At 22.9% G+C, this 16,379-nt stretch overlaps 3 protein-coding genes across 9 annotated transcripts in view; 2 read left to right on the forward strand and 1 right to left on the reverse strand.

Annotated features, from left to right (window-relative positions):
* The first annotated feature begins 585 nt into the window (after positions 1 to 585).
* Positions 586 to 16,379, forward strand: part of LOC122847478 (whirlin) — a 43,073-nt gene continuing 27,279 nt past the window's right edge. For 3 of the 5 annotated variants that reach the window (XM_044145202.1, XM_044145206.1, XM_044145204.1), the window contains exon 1: positions 15,941 to 16,119. The gene's annotated coding sequence lies outside the window, so the exon portion shown is untranslated. Of the gene's footprint in view, positions 1,510 to 15,940; positions 16,120 to 16,379 lie in introns of those variants that run through there. The other 2 variants (XM_044145203.1, XM_044145205.1) reach the window with 2 other exon arrangements.
* On the forward strand, positions 4,959 to 13,396 carry LOC122847480 (ral guanine nucleotide dissociation stimulator). Of its 3 annotated transcripts, none has more exons than XM_044145208.1 (6): positions 4,959 to 5,209; positions 7,264 to 7,670; positions 8,986 to 9,090; positions 9,246 to 9,663; positions 9,902 to 10,521; positions 10,599 to 12,467. In XM_044145208.1, exons 2-6 carry the CDS (start codon positions 7,434 to 7,436, stop codon positions 11,571 to 11,573), a joined length of 2,355 nt encoding a protein of 784 aa, XP_044001143.1. In that variant the 5' UTR covers positions 4,959 to 5,209; positions 7,264 to 7,433; the 3' UTR covers positions 11,574 to 12,467. The 3 variants fall into 3 exon arrangements, with proteins under 3 accessions (XP_044001143.1, XP_044001145.1, XP_044001144.1); XM_044145209.1 differs by lacking the exon at positions 4,959 to 5,209 and adding an exon at positions 5,386 to 5,575 and having other exon boundaries at positions 10,599 to 13,396; XM_044145210.1 differs by lacking the exon at positions 7,264 to 7,670 and having other exon boundaries at positions 4,964 to 5,209; positions 10,599 to 13,392.
* On the reverse strand, positions 12,135 to 15,172 carry LOC122847481. The gene is made up of 7 exons (XM_044145211.1): positions 14,652 to 15,172; positions 14,297 to 14,585; positions 13,977 to 14,215; positions 13,349 to 13,596; positions 13,000 to 13,280; positions 12,789 to 12,939; positions 12,135 to 12,702 (listed from the first exon to the last, which is right to left on the reverse strand). Exons 1-7 carry the CDS (start codon positions 15,144 to 15,146, stop codon positions 12,420 to 12,422), a joined length of 1,986 nt encoding a protein of 661 aa, XP_044001146.1. The 5' UTR covers positions 15,147 to 15,172; the 3' UTR covers positions 12,135 to 12,419.

Consider the following 16,379-nt stretch of genomic DNA (forward strand, 5'->3'; position numbering starts at 1 on the left):
CGACAATTATTAATAAATAAAAATAATAATTCCAGATATAATTAAATATTATATATAAATATATAAATAGTGTATAATAATAATTTGTTTGACATCCTTATTGAATGAAATCCTATGGTGAAAATTTGTAAAATATATTTAGAAAAATTTATAACAAAAAAGAATATTTTGTTTTTTTTTTTTTTTTTTTATAAAATATTAATAATTTTTTTTCAGGACAACTAAATTGAAAAAAAAAATAAATAAAATAACAATTAAAATTAATTATTTAATTAATTTTTTGAGATGTTTATTGATAATATTATTAATTTCATTTTTTTTTCTGTTACAGTTATTTTTTGGGACTCCAAGATTTTTGTAATTTTCTTTTTATTGATTTGAGTCTAGCGGTGTGTTTACAGATGTGAATAAAAAGATCCATAAAGTCAGAAGGATAAGGACAAAAGACCCAGCTATAATATTCTACTCAATTATCATTAAAAAAAAAAGATAATTGACAAAATCATCATCAATTATTTAAATTAAATGAAAAATAAATAACAACAATTTAATAATTTATTTATTACAATGGATAAATAAATAAAAAAGAATGTTTTTCCACAGAATAAAAGTAAGTAAAAAGTGTCTTGTAAAATGTTATATATTATTGTTTAAATCAATGTTTTGTTTTCAAATTTTTACCGCGTTATGAAGATCATGCTGCCACCTCACGTCTACAATCAGCATGATTAATTAAAATGGCGGCTTACATATGCAAGCCGCCATGACACACCAATGTTTTTTTTGGAAAAAAAAAAAACATCAGAATTTAGTGGGGATAACGATAAATATACACAAGAGAATGGCGTCCTCGGTGGCCCCAAGTCGATGCCCCCCGCAGTTGTTCAGTCTTACACTCATATCTATCATACGAAAAACTAAACTTCAAGCAATATTATTAACAAAAAATCATAAAATTAAAAAAAAAATAATTAAATAATTTGAAAAATAACATTTTTTTACATGTTATTTATTTGACAGTATACAATAAACAATAGTTCAAAAGTGTGTTTACATATAACGTGATTATAAACAAAAATAATTTAAGAAATTTTTTTTGACATAATATAGTGATTTTGACATTTTGTGTTAATATAAACTCCAAATTTTTGGAGAAAGTGAGTAAAAAAGTGTCTATAATTTGTGTGTAAAATAAAAAAAAAGAGTAAAAATAAAAAAATATCAAATTTCAAAGTGTCAAAACACAAGTGAAGTTGAATGTGTTTGTGTATGTTGTGTGTTTTGTTGATAGTGATGCCGGATGACAGGTGGTAGATGCATGGTATACCACACTTGATCTACATATAATTTTGATAAAAAAAAAAAAAAAAATCAAAAGATCAAATTATAAATAAATAAAAATTGTAAAAAAGTTTTTAAAAAAACAGGTGGTTATCATAAAAATCGGGGAGATGAGGAGATGCTACGAGATTTCGGGCTATGAGCACTGACAATGGAGACGACTCCCTGGTAATTATTAACGTTTTAATATTTATAATAAATATGTGCAATTGTTGTGAAATTTATTGAGAAGGTGGATTTAATGTGATTTTATATATATTTAATAAAATTGTCTTTATGGAATGCTAAGTAATACGTGTCAAATCCAACGAGGCGCGTCACAACGGAATGCAGCCAGGGATATATTGTACTATATATCAATAATTTAATTTTATTATATTTTTTTAAATTCATCAATTTAATATAAATTGCTATATATTCAATCGAAAGGTATCATTTATATTTTACTATATTATTTATTCTTTTTATCATCATAAAAATCAATTTTTTCTTTTTTTTTTTTTTCAAATTAAATTAATCCAAATGTACGTAGAAAAAAAAAAAAAGACATTTAATGTGCAGTTATGTATTTTCTATGGTGCGTTTTATTATTAGCTTTGAAAAAAAAAACATTTCGATTTTTAAGAAGGAGGAAAATCCGTTGCTCCGTTATTTTAATAGAAAAAAAAAAAATTTCAAACGAAGCTGGAGTAATTGAAATAAAATGCAATAATATCGTTAAAAAAATATAGAAAAATTGTGAGAATAAATTTCTCACGGAGTAAAAATTATATTATATATCGGTGAGAAGTTTTTTTTTTTTTTTTATTTTGATATTAAGCAACACGTATATATGAATTTAAATTTAAAACAATTGTAGACTTTGATATATACTTGGGAAAAAACTTTCATTCTGGAAAGTATGATATAGTTTCCGTTATTTTGATATAATTGTTATATTTTTTTTTGTTTATTTATATTTTATATTGACATATGTTTGATATATATTTTAACTGATTAATTTATTTAATTGTTTTTTTTTCTTTTGGTAACCTACTTAATGATTAAGTCGAACATGAAACTTTTATGTATATCGTGACATCAAAGTAAAGAGAGATGTCGATTAGACGGATCCTTGTCCAGCTCGAAAAAGCTTTCACCACTTTCTTCCAAGAAACTATATAACAACTGTCATTATTTTATTATTATTTAAACATTTTTTTTAATGGGTCATATTATAAATAAACAGCAATATATATTTTTCTTTCTTTTTTTTTTCATCAAATAGCTATGACTGGTTTATTTGTTTATGAAAAGAACAAAGTTTATGTAGACAATGAGGAACAATATGTGTAAAAAAAAAAAATGATATTGTCGTTGATCAGCTGGCCTTGGATGACGCTTTGACACATGTAGGAGGACACCAAATATGACTCAGAGTGTCACTTTTTTAAATAATGTTCAACGCGTACCTAATCGGCACACGATAACAATGCAATTTTTCAAAATTTATTATTACACAATTTTAATTAAAAATTATACTATTGTTTTAAAACTATTTTTTTTTATTTTTTTATATTTATAAAAATATTATTCAACTTTTTTTTTTTGAAAAATATTTTTTAAACTCGTTTAATATTTGTTCTATAACAAAGTCGAATTTCAATCTTGATCTTTGTATTTGCCAGTTTTTTTTTTTACATTTTTTTATTACTTCTTTTTTTTTTAGTATTTTATTATTATTATTTTTTTCTTGTTATTTTTGTTGTTGTTATTGTTTTTTGAGCATATATTTAAATGCAAATATCGATTAACACTTGGGTGTATTTTTTTTTGTTTTTTTACTCAAAAAGTCATGTGAGTCATAAAATACTTAAATTAGATAAAAAAAAAAACTTTAGACTATCTGTTTTTTTTGTTATTAAAAATGAGAATTTTTTATATTTTTTATGAGCTGTTATAGACCGACAAAATAAATAGATAAAAAATTGTTTTAACGACTCATCTGACTCACTCTGACTTGGTCTGATATACCTCGTCATTACTAAATTCAATTCATCCCTTAAAAATTATATAATTTTCATTTAATAATAATGAGATAAAACTCATCAAAAATAATAATTAGTTTTTAAATTTTATACTCGTTTGTATTAATAAAATTAAAATAACGAAAATTTATTTTGACCTTTAACGTTGTGTTGGTGAAATTGTTGAACTTTTTGATGTTTCAATGTATGCATGTAGCTGCACCCACACGATAACTATATGATGATGATGAGGGTTGTTGTTTTATGAGAGTATAAAACAGATGCACTTAACTCACCCTTCATTTAAAAAAGAAAGTCCATATAGATGAAGGTAAATTAGTTTTAACAAGCCCAACATGCAAAAATCAATATCCTTACTTTTCAACTAAACATGAAGCATATAAATTTAAAAAAATACAAATTTTATAAACTAAATATAATTATTTTAAATTTATTCTAATTACAATTGAATTGAATTTAATTGTTTTTTTTAAATTATTCCAAGTTTGTTTAATCAATGAACAATTGAAAAATTTAAAAATACATTTCAATGAGAAATAAATTTATCGTACGCCTACTTGTAGGATATTTAATTTTTATCAAATGACATGTTACAGTTAAATTAATAATAATCTCATCTAAATATTGTGACGTCATAAAAAAACGTCACAAATTTAAATGCACGTGTATGTAAATTGACGTCACGTCATTATGTTTATCAGCCTATCAAATTTCCTGTCATTGAAAAAAAAAAAAAAAAAATATGTAATTGTTAAATTACAAAAAGATGAATAATAAAAAAAAATATTATTACTCAATTATAAAAAATATAAACTGGTTTAAAAAAAAATGACCTGTTAGAAAGTCATTTAAAAAATACAATGAAATTTATGATAAAATTAATTTTATATAATTTTTTTATATTAAAATTTTTAATACTTTCTCTGTGATTATTTTTCATTAAAGTATAATTTAATTTCTAATTGTTTATTTTAGCTATTAATATTAAAATTTATTATTTTTTTTTTTTATTTATCTTTAACATGTGACATAACTAGTTTATGTATTTTAAAAAATTTTCTCAGTTGATATAGTAAAATATAGTAGTAAATATTTTGCAATACTTTGTTGAAAGTTACAACATATTTTAAACTATGTTACCTCGATATTTATATGCGAATTTTTTTATGAAAATATCAACACATTCACCTCATTCTCTTGAGGTTCATAAAATATATCATTATAATTTTTTTGTTTTTGTTTAAATTGACGCCAACTAATTATTATTCATATAATTAAGAAAATAATTTTTCAATTGAATCAAAAGTTTGGTTTTTAAATAAATTTTAAATCCTTTTTTTAATAATTAACAGGTAGTTTTTTTTTATAAATTTAAAAAGAGTATCAAGCCGATTTAACTTGACAAAAAAATAATATTTATAAAAGTTATTTAATTATTTAATTATAACGTATATGAAAAAATAAAAAAACAATACTGTGATTCACGTAAAAAAAAAAAAAGACGCTTCTAATTGCAGTAAGGACAGATAATAAAATTTTATCCACACATATTTAAAATATATACAACACATTTATGTGATAATATAAAGTTACTTGCTGATCACTTTGTCGCTTCAGTCAGCTTGCAACTTCCTCACTATGCGCATATCGAATGTTGTTTAATTTTTTTTTTTTTTATTTAAAAAAAGTGTATTTTTAATTTTTTAATTTTATCACTTTACATATCACGGTCATGTATATACTTAAAAAAATTAAAAGATAAAAAATAAAAAAATAATAGTTATAAAGTCAAGTGCACGATACTTTGGATGAATTTAAAATCAATTTTTTTCTTCGCAAAGGTAAAAATTTTTTTAAATAATACAATATTAGGAAAAAAATTTTTAATTGTTTTGTTTTTTTTTAATCTTGATGATTTTATTTTTATTTTACTTTTCTTGGTCTAGTTTATTATTCTTATTGTAGTTTTTTTTTTATTTTTTTTTACAATTAGTGTCGAGGTAAAAATAAAAAAAAATATATATTCGCCGGTTGATTAGTGTAGGTCGCTCAGAAAGCAGATGAACCTCAGTCGTTTCACGATCGTCAAAGGGAGCACTTGCTCCAAAATTATTCAAATTTAATTTCAAATAATATCAACTTATTTAGTTTTAATTTATCTTTTTTACAATTCATCATTATCAAGTGTTGGAAAAAAAAACCCTCATGTGAGTCATGAATGAATAATATCTTATTTCTTTTATTTATAAATTTTTAAAAATAAAATTCATATCTTTATCCTCTGTTTTTTTTATTCTACATGATTTTTTTTTCTTCTATCAGTTGTTCAATTAATGTCTCTCCAAACCGACAAAATCATAAAATTAAAAATGAAAAATTACCAATACTTGAAAGCCTAATAAATTTTAAATATTTATATTTTCCCACGTGTTAATTTTTATTAATCATAAACAATTGTTACAAAAATAAAAAAAAAAATGACATATGACTAAACTTGTGTGTCGACTCATTTCCTCAGTTTCAGTATTTATTATAAAATAAATAAGACAAAGACACAAAAGTTTATTCAATATTTTAAAAATAAATATTTTTAAAATTTAATACCAGGTGTGTTGTTACTTATTATAATCAAATTTCAATGAATGACTCAATGAGTTACATACATAGCAGAAATATTTACATTAATAAAAATACTTTGAAGAAATAATATAAAAATTAAATATATCAGTGTATATTAATATGACATACACAAGTTGTCAGGGACACGCGAATCAATATAACAAGCCTTGACAATCATTTGACTCATTTAATCGACCAGGATCATCTTGTTATCATTAAACTCTTTTAAAAATTCTACTTGTCGTTGGTAATTTCATTTTAAAATTATTTTAATACACAAAAATTAATCATTTAAATTTTTATTGACATAAATAAATTAAATTTTTGAAAATTGATTTATTATTTAATTTGAAAAAATGATATTTAAATTGATTATGATTTTTTTATTTAATTATAAAATTACTTTATATGCGGTTGAGATAAAATTGTATTTCGCAAAAAACATTTTCAGTCTGCCCTTTGTCTTTGGTCTTCAACTACATCATCTAAATATAGAAATTTAAATTGCCCTTTTTTTTTTTTTTTTTTATTGTTTATTTTATGTTGCTGTTTTTTTTATTTTTTAAATTTTACTTGTGAAAAATTGATAATTATTAATTTGTAAAATGAAATTACAGATAATAGTTATCTTTTTGAAAAAAAAAAAATATTGTCTATCAGGTTAATAAACAAACAATTTATTGATTCTTTGAAGCATTTTTTTTTTTTCCTCGTGTATTTATCTTTTAAATCTCAATAACAATTGCAATCAATTTACTCATTTGTTCAATTATTTGACGGTAAATCGCATGTGTTATATAAGATGTATATAAAAAAAAAGATTTTATTATTATATGACTTTTGAAAATAAAAAAATATAAAAAATACATGAACAAGTGAGCCTTCAAGCAATGACGTTAGTAAATAAAAATAAACATAATACTTGTTATTTAATTCGTAAACAAATTAATAATGTCGTATAAATAAAATCAATAAATAACAACAATTTTCATTGACTTTTCAACTTTGTATATAAATAAAAAATATTGAAACATTTCAATAATTAATTTTGTTGATTCAATCAATTTTTTTTTCTACTCATAAACCATACAAAATAAATTTTTGAATTTTTTATATTGTAACAAGACAGTTGTTATAGATTATTTATTTTTTTCATGTCTTATCATGATTGAGACGTGTTTCTTATCGATCGATAATTTTAGTAAAATCATTGACCCCAAGAAAAATAGAAAAAAAAAATAAATTATATTTACTATTATTATTGTAACAATTTCAGATTGAGCATCATAGTAACCACAATGTCTGTTAAAATGATAGATTTTCATCATGGCTATTATTGGATCATTGAAAAATATTAATTACAACAAAAAAGGGATGGGATAAATAATTTCATATACATATCAAAAAATTGCAAAAAAAAAATATTATATAAATATATAAATTTGAATGTTGTGGTCCATGTTGGGAGATGCTGGGTTAAGTCCCTTATCTTTGGCTCCATCCTCTCCAATTTCTCCATCTTCTTCTTCATCTTCATCTTCTAATACTTCATCTTCAACATCAGCATCTTCTACTACTACAACATTTAAATCACCTTGTAAATTTGGTCCACTTCTTTTTTGTGCTCCTTGTAAACCCATCAATAAGAAGATTCAAAATTCCACACAGTGGTATGTTCAACAGGTAAATTTATCATATTTTTTGCCTGGTTATTCAAGTCCTTAGTTTGTGTGTATATTTTTCTGCTTTTTAAATTTTTTTAATGTATTTTTTTGCTGCTTGTTTGTATGTGCCAAAAAAATAATTTTTAATTATATACAATACCCATCACGTACTGATTGTTATCATAATTTCGTGTTATTTTTTTTTTCTTCTTCTTCTATAAATGAATGAAAAGAAAAAATAAATATAAACACAAAGAAACGTTTACATAAGTTTTCAGGTGGGGCCAAAATGGCAAATATAATTACGTGTTGTTTGACCGGATGTTTGAAGGGGGAAAAAAAAAGGTAACATTAAGGGGGACATGGGGGGAGGCTACGCATCAATAAAAGGGAATAATAAAAATAAAAAAAATTAAAGATAACAAAATTTTTCTTGTATATTGTGCGTGGCTTTGTATTCTTCACTTGGCTGTTTTATACGCTTCAAGAAATTTTTGTCCTTGGTGTGTGTTGTTCATGATGCTACTTATAAAAATAGTTTAAAAAAAAAAAAATGAATAAATATGATTGCATGTGGTGTTGTATGTTAGTACAAGTTACTTTATATTACTATTTTCGTAGTAGTTAAAATATTTAAAGGGTCAATGAACTAGGTAATTTAAATAAATCCAATTTTGTCGGAAAATTAACTTGAGGATTATTTATATATATCAAGTGCATGATAAAAATTTAATTCATATGTTGGTATTTTAATTAGCTCTACAAGAAATTTTATAATTGATATATATTTTTAAAATTTAATAATATAAAAATATAAATTAACATTGTAAAAATTGAAGAAAAAAAAAGAAGACGATGTCTTTCGAAAATGAGTTAATGAGGTCAACATGAGAATTTAATATACACAAGAACCTTGAATAAAAATTGTCAATGTTTATGCATGTTTTTTTTTTATTTTTTATAACTGTGTTAAACACGTGTTTATAAAATTCAAATGGAATGAAAAAATATATACTCTTGAGACAGCTATGTAGAGAACCATAATCACACGATTGAAGGTTGTATCAATTATGTATATTTTAATATTATATAAAAGAAAAAAAATGAGTGGTTCTTTTGTTGGCTATAACTTGAATACTTGATAATTTTGTTTATCATTGTTGTTCCCTTGAGATTTAGCCCTTGTCATTTTGACAATGATTAATTATTTACTATCTTGCCATGAGCTAACAGCTGTGGTAATTGAAAATATAAAAAAAAAAAAAAATAATTAGAATGATTGATCAACATTGTGATTATATTAATTAATTAATTTTTTTTCTGTTTATTTTCAGCCCACGTGGCGTTTATGGGGTGAAGAAAGGTGTGATGGTGTTATTTACACAGTTTATCTTAAAAAAGTTAGATATCACAGACCAACTAAAAGCATATCTGCATCTGTAAGTGTTTAAGTGTTTTTTTTAAATTATTATTAAATTGATTTAATGATATGTAGTATCGATTTCTTTCGAAAGTTTTATCATTAAAATTTAATCATGATTAATAGAGATATTTTTGAATAAATTTAATTTAAAAAAAAATGATAATTTTTCAGGATTCCGATGATGAAATATCACATTTAGAATGGGAGACAGTACGAGTTAGATTTTTAAAAGCTGGTACTGTTGAAAAATTAGTTGAAAGTTTAGCAAATGATGATGGTGAACTTGAATCAACTTATATCAATGTTTTTTTGGCAACTTATCGGGCATTTACAACACCAAAAGAAGTCTTGGAATTATTACTTAAAAGATATGATGCACTTGATGATAATACAAATGATCAACATTGTAAAACACTTATTCAAGCACTTCATGTATGGCTTGATGCATATCCTGGTGATTGGAAAACACCACCAACATATTCTTTATTATCTCGTTTACTTGATTTTACACATCGTCGTTTACCTGGTTCGGAACTTGAAGTTAAAGCAAGACATCGTCTTCACAGATTTCAATGCGAAGATCAAATTGGTATGTTTAATAAATTTATTTTAAAAAATAAATGACAAATAAATATTTCATTGTTTGATGATCATATGACACCAATTGTTTGACACCTCAAACCGGATGTTTAATTTAATATTATCATAAAACTTTTTAAATGAAATAAAACACTTGAATGAAAAAAAAAAAAAAAAAAACTAGCAGGTATAATCAGCAAGTTTTTATTTAATTATATTATTTTGTTGTTGTTTTTATTTTTTCGTAGATAATTGCATATATGACAATGGAAGATTATCATTCAATGGATCAACAGATAGACTTGGTGATAATTGGTCAACGGGTTATGAATTTCCTGAAGTACCAAATCGTCATTTTGCTGAACAGCTGACACGTATGGATGCTGAAGTATTTAAAAAATTAATTGCTCATCAGTGTCTTGGTGCAGTATGGTCAAGACGTGATCGTAGTCATGATGCAGCAACAGTATTAGCAACAGTTAATCAATTTAATGATGTATCATTAAGAGTTATATCAACAATACTCAATGAAACAACATTAAAATCACAAGAACGTGCTAAAATTATTGAAACATGGATTGATATTGCACAAGAATTAAGAATATTAAAAAATTTTAGTAGTTTAAAAGCAATAATATCAGGTTTACAAAGTAATTCTGTTTATAGATTAGAAAAATGTTGGCAATATATGACTAAAGAAAAACATGAACTTTATGTTGAACTTGAAAGAATTTTTTCTGAAGAAAATAATGCATGGACACAACGTGAATTATTAATAAAAGAAGGTACTGCTAAATTTGCTGATACTGCAGGAAGAAGTGATCGTCATTTATTAAAATTATTTCAAAAACAAAATACTCATTCTGGGGTAATTATATAATTATTAATTTAAATTTCGTTTAAATGTATTTTTTATTAATACAATTGATTTTTATTTATTTACAGAATATAAGTTATGGAACAATACCATATTTGGGTACATTTTTAACTGATTTAACAATGATTGATACAGCAATACCTGATACAATTGCTGATGGTTTAATAAATTTTGATAAAAGAAGAAAAGAATTTGAGGTATTAGCAAGAATAAGATTACTTCAAGGTGCAGCAAATACATATAATTTTAAAAAAGATATATTATTTGATCGTTGGTTTTATTCAATTAAAGTATTAAATGATAAAGAATCATATAAATTAAGTTGTCAAATTGAATTACCATCATCTGGTGGTGGTGGTAATACAACACTTATACGTAAAAATAAAAAACATAATCATCAAAGACATAAAAAAAATGATTCATTAGCATCAACATCAAGTTCAAATAGTTCACAATTTTATTGTGATTTAGATTCATTACCAAGTTCACCACATAATTCACTTGATCGTAGAACATCACCATCACAATTATCAAGTTCGTCTTCCAGTTCATCATTACCATCATTAGATATATCACTTGGTTCAGTTAATGGTGTTGTTGGTCAATCAACAAATCAGTCAAAATTAAATCCAAATGTTTCATTAAATTCAAATGGTACTAGTACACCAAATCTTGTTGGTATATCAAGTCCAAGTAGTTCACATAAAAATTCACCAGATTTTTATATTATTAAAGTTACAATGGAATGTGAAAATATTGAAACAGATGGTGTTGTTATGTATAAATCAATAATGTTATCAAATAATGAAAGAACACCACAAGTTATTAGAAATGCAATGTTAAAACTTGATATTGAAGGTAGCCCAGATGCTTATACTCTTGCTCAGGTATTACCTGATAGAGAAATGGTATTACCAAATTCTGCAAATGTTTATTATGCTGTTAATACTGCTCATAATTTAAATTTTATTTTAAGACCTAGAAGAGATATTAATAATTCAACAATTGATAGTCCAAAAAACAAAATCAATGGTAAAAGATAATATAACATTTTTTTTTTTTTTTTTTATATATTTATTTATTTATTAGTTATTATTATCATGAAAAATATAAATAATATCATTTTTAAATTCAAGCCAAAATTTTCATAATCAGATATATATTTATTAATAGAATCATGTGGTTTTAAATTTACTCAATAAAATATATTTATATTATTAATTAAAAAATAACAAAAACATTTTTTTTTTTAAAGTTGATTGTACTAATTAAAAAAAGGATATATTTAATTTTTTTTTAAAGCAGTATACATGAGTACAGAAAAATTTGAAAATATATATTTAAACAATTTATATTTGTTTAAATTATGAAAAAAAAAAAAATTCTATAAAGATTAAAGTGTGAATTGAAATTTTTAAATGTAATTGTCTAAATGATTTTTTTAAATATTGCATATCTGTTTTTAGATATTATATAATGACCAGGGACCAGTGAGAAAATATTTATTAGTTTATAAATAATCTATTTAAATTTGGTGTGTAATTATTATTTTTTTTATTTGTTGTTTTGATTGTTTTATTATTTAAGTTTAAAAATTTATTATCTAGTAAATGAGTTGCAAATTCTGTGATACTGGAATCTCTCGACTATATTATATGGCCTCCTTCACTCAAAGGCTTAGAAATAAAAAAAAAAAAATAATGTAATTTTTTTGTAATCGTACTTATTTGTTGTAATTGTAAATTTTCTTTTACAAATGATTTTTTTTCTTAAAATACAAAACAAGACTTTGAAGAAAAAAAAATAAAGTGAATAATTTTTTGTCGACAAAGATTATCATGTATATAATTTGATGATATTTGTGATTTTTATATTTATCAAAATAATAATTATATATTCATATCAGTTGTAAAATCAATTGGATGAATTTTTAAAGAAATAAATCCACCAGATGTACCATTAATTTGTCCTTTATGAAATAATTCAATTCCATTAAGTGGTACACTTGGATTTGTTGTAACTTCTAAAAGATCAATGAATGGAATAGTTGATTGTGATGCATCCTTAACAAAATCTGATACACTGATTGTGACAAATTGATTGTCTTCAGAATCTTTCATATTTTCTTTAAATTTAAGTGGATTATCAGGCTTATCTAAAACCAATTTAGTTCTGAAATAGAAATATTCATTATTAATGTTTTTTTTTTAAAGAAAATATTATTAAATTATATAACAAGTTGATTAAATTTTTTTTACAATGGCATAAAAAATGTATTTAGATGATATTTTGTATCTGTTGGGAAGGTTTCTCCATGAAAATTATAAAGAACATATTCTGCTTCAAGTTTGATACATAATTTTCTTTGATTTTGATTTTTTTCAAAATAATCAATGCCAAAATTTGCACCTGAAATTAAAATTATTAATGTATTATTTATGATTTTTTTGGATTTATTTTTTTAATTACCAATCAATAAATATTTAGTATCAATAACTAATTTTTGAAAACATATATTATCTTCAATATCTCTTCCTAACAAGACAAAATCTCTATCACGTTTTAATGGATGAATTTGTCCATCTGAGTAAACTGCTTCATTGGGAAAATTATTTTCATAATTAAATGTTGGAAGTGGTATCCATTTTTCTGTTGTTTTATCAATTTTTCCATTAGATAAAAGTTTTGCTTCACGAAGTTGAATATGTACCATTCGATCTTTTGTAACAAGTCTTGCACCAGTTGCAACCCTGTATGAAAAATTAATTATATTAAAAATTATATACTGTTTAAATAATATTATTATTAAATACTTAACATGTTATCACTTGTTCTTGACTGTAATAAACTAAAAGCTCTTATTGAATTACTATTAGTATCAATACGATTATCAAGACATTTACATAAACAAACATCACAAGTATTTGACCAAGGTAACCAGGAAACATTTTCTTCTTCAATTTCTTCTGTTGAACCACATTTACGTGTTGCATCACCATAAATAGTTCCATTATTTTTATTTTTAAACCAATTATAAAGTTTGGTACTTGATTCATCAATTGGATCCTGTTTTATTTTAATATTTATTAATTTTATCATTTTCTTTGAATTTTTTACATCTATTTTATTTAATCTTATCACTATTAAATAGCAAATAAATATAAGAATTTATTGTCTTAATATCAACGCATGTTTATTTAATTATTCTGGATTTTTTTAAATATTGTGAAATTTATTGTGTAGCAACCTTGGAATTTAAATGAATCTTAAACATCAAATATTAATTGTCATGGAATTTTTTTTTTCTTACTCTTGCGTAATTTAAATTTAGATAAAACATATAATCATCAAGTAAACAACATTAATAAATCTTGATAAAATTGTATAAATAATAATTTAATATTACTGTATATTTTTTTCTGTTTAAAATTATAATTTATACTTACTCTTCGACAAATTTCAAATGTAGATGATGCATATTCACAATCATAAATTTTACCTGGACATGTATTATCATACCAATGATGATTAACAGAACAATCTTCTCCATGTAATTCACAAAATCGTTTGTATGGTGTTACAGCTTTACAGTTTGATTTACAATTTACATTATTCCATGGTTCCAAATATCTTTGATTTGTTACAAAAGAATACATGAGATTATCAAATGCATCATATGTTTTACCTGAATAAATAAAATTTTCACCAGAATATTATATATATATTTTAATAAAATATAAATAAATAATTATAAAATTTTTTAAACCTTTTTTATGATCTTCCAATGGATCACAACGACGAATGAAATTTGAAGCTATTTTCATTTCTTTTTTAAATAACCTTGTGAAATCAATAATTCTATTTCTTGAATCACTCATGTCAATTGCCATTTCATTTGTATAATCAAATTTAGTAAGAATATTAATTGATCTCCACATATATGAAAATGCTAGTACACTAAAAGCTTGTACTTCAGTGAAAAGTATTGTATTATACAAAGAATATAATTGATGTTGTTTTGATGTTTTCATATTACATTTAAATTTATTTATTGACTGAAATTTATAAACTTATTTAACTAATTTATTGATCAATTTAAAATATATAAATATATTTTTTACCTGTAATAAATGATTATGATCATGTCCAGTAATTAATTCAGATATTCTTCCAAAAAATAAATTATGTAATTTTGTTAATACTGATCTTGGATAATCATCGTCATTTGATATTATGTCTGTTGTTGAATCACCAAGAATTAATGTATTATTTCTTCTTATTAATGTTGACCAATCTTCAGTTCTATCACGTAAAAATTGTATTCTTGAAAAATAATCATTTAATTTTTTTTCATAGTTACTGACTATTGATGGTTTTTCTTGTTGATTTATTTCGAAATTATAATTTGTTTCGTATTGTGTTAATTGAAATTTATTTATTGTTGACCATATAGAATGAAAACTTGTCATATTATTTAAAACTATTGAACTTATTGTTTTATTACCAATAATTTCAAGCATATCAAGTGTATCTTGAACTATTGATGCTGATGATAAAATTATATTTTTCATTATTAATAATTTTATTAATAAAAATAATATATATTTTCCAGTCATTTTTTCCTCAATTAAAGTTAAACGACAAGTGTGGATTTTTTTTTGATACTACGGGTGTATTTATATGGTTTAAAAAAGTGTATATTATTTTTTTTATAAAGTTAATATTTAATTTTGTTGGCATTGACATGATTTATTGCTCAAATGATAGACATAAAATTAAAATGAAACTACATAATATTATTTTTTTTTGAATATAATGCCAACGTGGAATTTTTATATTCACACAAAAACTTATCAAAATTTATTAATCTTATTTACTTAATGATTGTATGTTGACTACATTTTTTAACACGTAAATTATATTTTTCATCTAAGTTTAAAATGTTTCGTAATTTACTGAGAAAAATAAAACTCCATGGCAATTGATATTTTTAATTTTAAATTAAATAATAAATCCAGATGAAACGTAAATATATTTGTCCTGATATTTTATTAAAAAGTTATTTAAATAATATTTTTTTTCTATTTGATTTTCACTATATACTGACTATATTTTTTTTCAAAAATAATTATATCAATAATATAATTTACTGTGCAAATATTTCAAGGCTTACAAATAGCTTGTTAAATTTTATTTCATCATTTTATGTTATTTGAAAAAAAAAATATTTCATGTCTGACCATATACGTGTTTGTTCTACTTGCTACAGTGCAACTAGCGCTAGATGTCGATGTATGATCAGACCATGAATTAAATAATAACAGTATAACCAAAAGATGGCAGTACAAGTTGAGCCACCACCCCTGTAAATTTTATATATATAACAGTATAATATTGTAGCCCCTTAAATTAATGGCTTGAATTCACAAACTTCCCTTAGTATCTATTTTATAAAATCCAGTCGTGAATAACAAGCCGGACAGTCAAGGCAATGTTTTTTGTCTCAATAAATTTTATTTTTACCTCGCGTTACGCGAAAATTATTAATAATTATCAATCAGTGTCTAAGGATACAAAATTATGAAAGACGTGAGTTTATTATTGAAGTTTTAATAATAATTTTATATATAAAAGAAAAATTAAATTTATTATAAACAAAAAAACCAAATGGAATTAATTATTATTAAAAAAAGTAATTTATTTTTTATAAAGAGGTCAGTTGTGTTAAATATTATTGTGAATTTAACATCTATTAGTATTATTAATTTATTTTTTAATTCAATCATTATTATTTCTTCGTTGAGAATTATTTTTTTTTTTTTTTTACGTTGAACATCGATCGACCTCTG

The sequence above is a fragment of the Aphidius gifuensis genome, linkage group LG1 (assembly GCF_014905175.1).
Source record: "Aphidius gifuensis isolate YNYX2018 linkage group LG1, ASM1490517v1, whole genome shotgun sequence".
Lineage (NCBI taxonomy): Eukaryota > Metazoa > Arthropoda > Insecta > Hymenoptera > Braconidae > Aphidius > Aphidius gifuensis.

What these genes read in the sequence shown, in the direction of transcription:
- LOC122847481 (XM_044145211.1), bottom strand. Translation starts at nt 15,146, where the DNA reads ATGACTGGAAAATATATATTATTTTTATTAATAAAATTATTAATAATG. An exon ending in CATTTGAAATTTGTCGAAGA is followed by an intron (nt 13,597 to 13,976) that starts GTAAGTATAAAT and finishes AAAATAAAACAG; the next exon opens with GATCCAATTGATGAATCAAG. An exon ending in TCAAGAACAAGTGATAACAT is followed by an intron (nt 13,281 to 13,348) that starts GTTAAGTATTTA and finishes TTTTTCATACAG; the next exon opens with GGTTGCAACTGGTGCAAGAC.
- LOC122847480 (XM_044145208.1), top strand. Translation starts at nt 7,434, where the DNA reads ATGTTGTGGTCCATGTTGGGAGATGCTGGGTTAAGTCCCTTATCTTTG. An exon ending in CACAGTGGTATGTTCAACAG is followed by an intron (nt 7,671 to 8,985) that starts GTAAATTTATCA and finishes GTTTATTTTCAG; the next exon opens with CCCACGTGGCGTTTATGGGG. An exon ending in AACAAAATACTCATTCTGGG is followed by an intron (nt 10,522 to 10,598) that starts GTAATTATATAA and finishes ATTTATTTACAG; the next exon opens with AATATAAGTTATGGAACAAT.